This window comes from Bombus bifarius, unplaced genomic scaffold (genome assembly GCF_011952205.1).
Source record: "Bombus bifarius isolate JDL3187 unplaced genomic scaffold, Bbif_JDL3187 scf7180000009731_frag, whole genome shotgun sequence".
Taxonomy (NCBI): Eukaryota; Metazoa; Arthropoda; class Insecta; order Hymenoptera; family Apidae; genus Bombus; species Bombus bifarius.
Genome location: NW_022885300.1, coordinates 18,193 through 23,298, shown reverse-complemented (window position 1 = coordinate 23,298; position 5,106 = coordinate 18,193). Strand labels below are relative to the sequence as shown.

Genomic DNA, 5,106 nt, shown 5'->3' with positions numbered 1-5,106 from the left:
TGTTAATTTAACACTAGCTATCGCTGCTATAATACGAATAGCCTGTATACATATTAAATAAACTGTAATAAATAACTTATTATTTTTAAATACACCCTGTCTTATTTATTTACACCTTCCTTTGTCTTACGTCCACCTTGACCTACGCATTGTCACGTAAAATTCGTGATAAAAAAGGATTTTTGCAATCCACTAGCGATAGAAAGTTCGCGTACAAGGTAAATAGCGGGCAAAAGAACGGTATAAAGCATAGAGTGTAGAGTATAGTAGCATTGCAGAAAAAGAAAAATCAACAGCTTGCTCGGTCATTGCGCAGCAACAGATCGAGCAACGATACAAATGATCATGGAAGTGCGTTTCTGCTTCCCGGTCTGTTCGAACTATGACGATTTGTCTTTCTGATCTTTCCGACTCGACCGTTGCACCGTTCACTCGACCATCGACCATAAATTGTTTCGAATTTTCTAGAGAACGGACACTTGAAACTACGTGCTTGCGGTACATTCGATAGCCAGAACAGAGGGATCCTTCGTGAGCCTGTTTTCGTCCTGCGAGACGAGCAAATTATTAGAAATTTCCTGATGCAATTGTACGCGGTTTTATGCAACTTTGATTATACACGTGAACGATATTTGGCACAGAGTAGTAACATTTTCGGGGTAACATTTGCGCACTAATAGGTTCCCACGTAGCTAAAATAAAGCAAAAGTTGCGCGAAATTAACGGATGACAATTGAGAAATTTCTTGGGTGATCTACGTTTATTACGAAATGGTTGGATGCGAGAATCGATATCTGGTAGCATCTAAGTTGTCCGAGAGAGTTTCACGATAAAGGAACAGATCTCTGCCGATACTCTCTATCCGACTATCGTAGCAGATTTGCGTACTTTTGCAAGGTTCTCCAAATTAATACAAATTTCTAACTACCGTAACATCGAGATATTATACATCGTAAGGCAAAGTTAAGGAGAGTGGCGATGACCTCGGAAACGCGAAAAATATCTCAGAAGATAGAATTTTGGTGGCGCGAAGGACAAATGTTCGCGATGGTTTTTGCCAATAGCGATTCTGATTCTCCCTTGACGTGTCTGCTCGGCGCCACTTCCGGCATCGTGACAACCACCGTAAGCCCTAGGACACCCTTACAGCCTCCTTTACATCGCATATGCCCTTCTCGCTGTTGATGAAAATCCAATTTGTGAAATTAGACGTTTGCTCGCTTTGAGACAAAGTAAACCGCGTTTCTCACAGGTGTTCGGCAGATGGCGATGATGAGATATATAGTGCAACAAAGTGAAATTTTACGCGCGTAAATCTAACAGGATTATAATGTAACAGAAGCACAACAAAGAGGAAACTTGTGATGAAAAAGGAAGAATATATTACCAACGAAACTCTTTTGCTCCATTTTCTTTCGTAGAATTATATTTCACTTGCGAGTATTATAGCAGGTCTGCCTTTGATACAAAAATCATAAAAGGTTTACGTATCTGCACGTATATTTACGCTGTATGAACGACACTCGAGTATTACACGCATGCATTATCGACAAATAGATCCACGTTCGAGATAAGAGTTCCTCTTTGATACTTTCTTATGGTATAAATAACGAGAAATTATCAGGAAGTATGTTACAGTGAAACTGCTCGTACTTCGTTACTTTTACTCGCATGTATGACACCTACAACGATATTCTTTGTTGAATCAATAAATAAAAGCGCTCCCCAGCGTACGTACAAGACTAGATCTTGAAATATAAGAATCGACGTAACAATAAGACTAAAAAAGTTCGAAATGAAAATAATTCGCCGAAACGGCAAAAAGAGAATACCTGACACAAAAATAACGATACGGTAAATCAGCGTCTCGTTTTAATTTTCATCGATCAGTCGTCCAGCAAGCGAGATGTGTCAAGCAGCAACGGCGACAAGGTAACAGAGACGAAATATTATCGAGTTAACGCACGCGAAGTGGTCGCAGGAATGGCTGACGGGTGCGAAAGTGTAATGCACTTACGTCACGCGAATTGCAGACGAAACAACTGGTGGTGTAACGAAAATTTAGCGTCGCAACCGAATGTGCTAAATATAAAATGGATGGCTGTTGACCGAAAGAAAAATGCTCGACGATACGGTGCCGCCGTTTGTTCTCTTACAAGATTGAACGTCCACGGTCGACCCATTTACCAGACCCTCCTCGTTACACGAAGAGACGAAATCACCAGTGCTATTTAATCGTGCGAATTATATCACGCGTATCTCGCGAATTATTACACGACAGTGATAATAAGGCAAATCTAATAAAATTTACTTCTCATTAAAAAGTCGTACCAAAACAATTATTTATTAATTTGTTTATTTATCAATTCTTAAGAAGATACATATAAATAAGAAAAAATGGTAAAATTTGATTAGTATAATAAAAGTAATATATGCCTATGATCATTCTAAAATATAAAAAGTGAAATAGTCTTACGTTCATTGGTATATTTTAAGAACACATACATCTTTTAACGATAGTTGCAATGTAACATCATTTTTATATTACACGCAAGGTATGGCAAGTATTCCTGCTCTTTGGCACAATTTGAAATCAACAACATTCAGTTTAACAAATTATAACTTCTATTCGTTTTCCATCATGGAATAACGCGGTGGTGTCTTCCATATTGCACTGGACGTGCATTGTAATCTACTCCTATCTATATTTTCAAACATTTCAGTTAAATCTGGTGTGCACATTCTTCTATCAAAGAATTTATAGACTGCTTTCTTCGGAATTTATCGTTGCATTGCAAGTTCATTTTCGCGTATGTATGCTAAAATTGATAAAAATTCGAGTACTCCATGCATTATAATGTTTATTAACTCATTAAGTAAAACAACACTTACATTGCGCCTAATGTGGAATTGTACGCCTTGGTCTGGCTTCATCGTCCGATGTGTCGTCGTCAGGTTTACTGTGCAAAACAGAAGTGGACCTTACTGTTTGGAGCTATATTTTGGATAAAATATCGAATGAATAATAGCTTGTGTTTTTATAACAGAAGAATACTTTGATACTGTTTGTAATGTTACCTGCGATGTCATCATCTGAGTCTCCTTTTTTTGTTTCGCTAATAAGATTTTTTTGCTTTTTCGACAGATCTTCGTGCCAGTTTTTGAACAATGGCTTTTTCTGAAATTTTTTCTTTTTCAAAGGCCTCGATTCTCCTTCTTACGGGCACATTTTTCTTCATTTCATTTTGAATGTCCTGTTTCGTCATGTTTCTATTAGACATTTCCCTTTCACGGGATGGCTCATCTTCTGCGAATAATTCTTCGAACTCGGTGAGTCCAATAGCTTGATTCAGCTGCTGAACCTCCTCCTGCAGAGTTATTGGCGACCGTGATGTAAATTTAGGTTCATTATTTTTTCCTATACTACTAGCCAAGTTTTTATTAATTACTACCGTTTCGTTTGATTTTATTGGTGATAAAGGTTCTACAATTGCGGTAGCGTCCATCATCTTCTGCGTATAAGTAGAATTGATGTCCATCGTGGAATTCATAAGAGGAGTAAATTTCTCCAGTGCATTCTCGCACATTGAAGGATCTTCAATATCATTTCTTGCTGATGGAATTACTGTATCATCAATAATATTAGAATATTTACCCTTCGTGTTTTCACTCCGTGAAAAAGTTCCCTTTATATTACTATCTCTTGTTGTCATTGAAGACTTTAATGGTTCAATCCTTTCTGGCTGTTTTGCATCTCCTTTTGAAATTGTTTCGCTTAAAACATTCTTTTTTGTTTTACTATGTTTTGTGGGACCTATTGTGTTTTTTTCATCTGAACTACTTCTAGCACTTTCCTTTTTTTTAGGTCGGCCTCCACGTTTCCTCTAAAAATTTAGAATATATTTAACAACGTTATAGTAGTATTTATATACACAATGTACATACAATTGTATAAGCAATTAGATTTTGACGCATTAATTAACCGATATCAAACATTATTGGATACTACATATAAGGGTTAGTATTGATTAGTAACATAAGATATGGGGTAAGATTGAAAGTATTAAATTTCATCATAATATGACACAAACATTTACATTACTGTCATCATCAAGAGTTAGCCTTCGTAATTTTGTAACAAGTGACATTGACTGCTGCTTTTTAATATTAATTGCAGCTTTTATTGCAGCCTTTCTTTTTGTTCGGTCAATTGTTGTTTCCAGCACATCCCCAGTTTTTACATCTTTATTTTCTGTTTTATCATGTACTGCTGAATCTGTTACTGTATTGTCAGTATTGATAATATCATTTTCTGGGATAGTCTCTTTACGGCGATAACCTTTTTTCTTCAAAACTTTCGGCCTCTTTGTAGTTGAAGGGCCAGGGACTGATTGTGGTATTTCAGCAATTAAACCATGTAAATAATCCAGAGTGTCTTCAAGCTGGTTGTTAATATATTTTTTAACATCCAAGGAATAATTATGTATATTCGATATATCTTTGGTAATCATTTCTTTAATCTCCTTCTTTGATCCAGTATCCATATTTAAAATCTACGAATAAATGATATATATTTAATATATACATTAAACTATACTTTTTAATAATACATACCATAATTTAATATTATGGTTGAAATTATGACGTATATAGCAATTAATACATACACATGTGTTTAGTTCTATTAACTTAGAAGCACATGTAAATTAAAAAATATATATATATATATGAAACAATAATAAAATAATGAAGTAACATTGAGAATAGAATCTAGTTTAATTACACATATATACCCTTTTAATAATTCCGTTCTTATAAATTTTATTAAATTTACAGTGAAGCTTACAATTACACTAATGCCAATGAATATTAACGTATGCGTTTATTATTACACTAAATAAAAATGAAAGTAATGCAATGAAAAATACAATATACCTTAATGGAAATAAAATAAGTAAATAGCGAAGTATTTATTAATATTATTATATAGCATTATATTATATTATTATAATATTTATTAATATTTACTTACCTTTTACGTTTGCACAAAAACTATAAAATTTTAAATATAAAGAGAGATTTATAACAGAGATAAAGCAAGTCACA

General features: G+C 34.6%; 1 protein-coding gene across 1 annotated transcript; it reads right to left on the bottom strand.

The window, feature by feature from the left end:
- Positions 1 to 3,116: 3,116 nt before the first annotated feature.
- Positions 3,117 to 4,544, bottom strand: LOC117215566. The gene is made up of 2 exons (XM_033461916.1): positions 4,092 to 4,544; positions 3,117 to 3,884 (listed from the first exon to the last, which is right to left on the bottom strand). The coding sequence occupies exons 1-2, from the start codon at positions 4,542 to 4,544 to the stop codon at positions 3,117 to 3,119; spliced, it is 1,221 nt and encodes a 406-aa protein (XP_033317807.1).
- Positions 4,545 to 5,106: the final 562 nt, after the last annotated feature.

Bases quoted from the DNA above. Each gene is read 5' to 3' on its own strand.
- LOC117215566 (XM_033461916.1), bottom strand. From the start codon at position 4,544: ATGGATACTGGATCAAAGAAGGAGATTAAAGAAATGATTACCAAAGAT. The intron at 3,885-4,091 runs GTTTGTGTCATA...CTAAATTTTTAG, and splicing joins ATGATGACAGTAATGTAAAT to AGGAAACGTGGAGGCCGACC.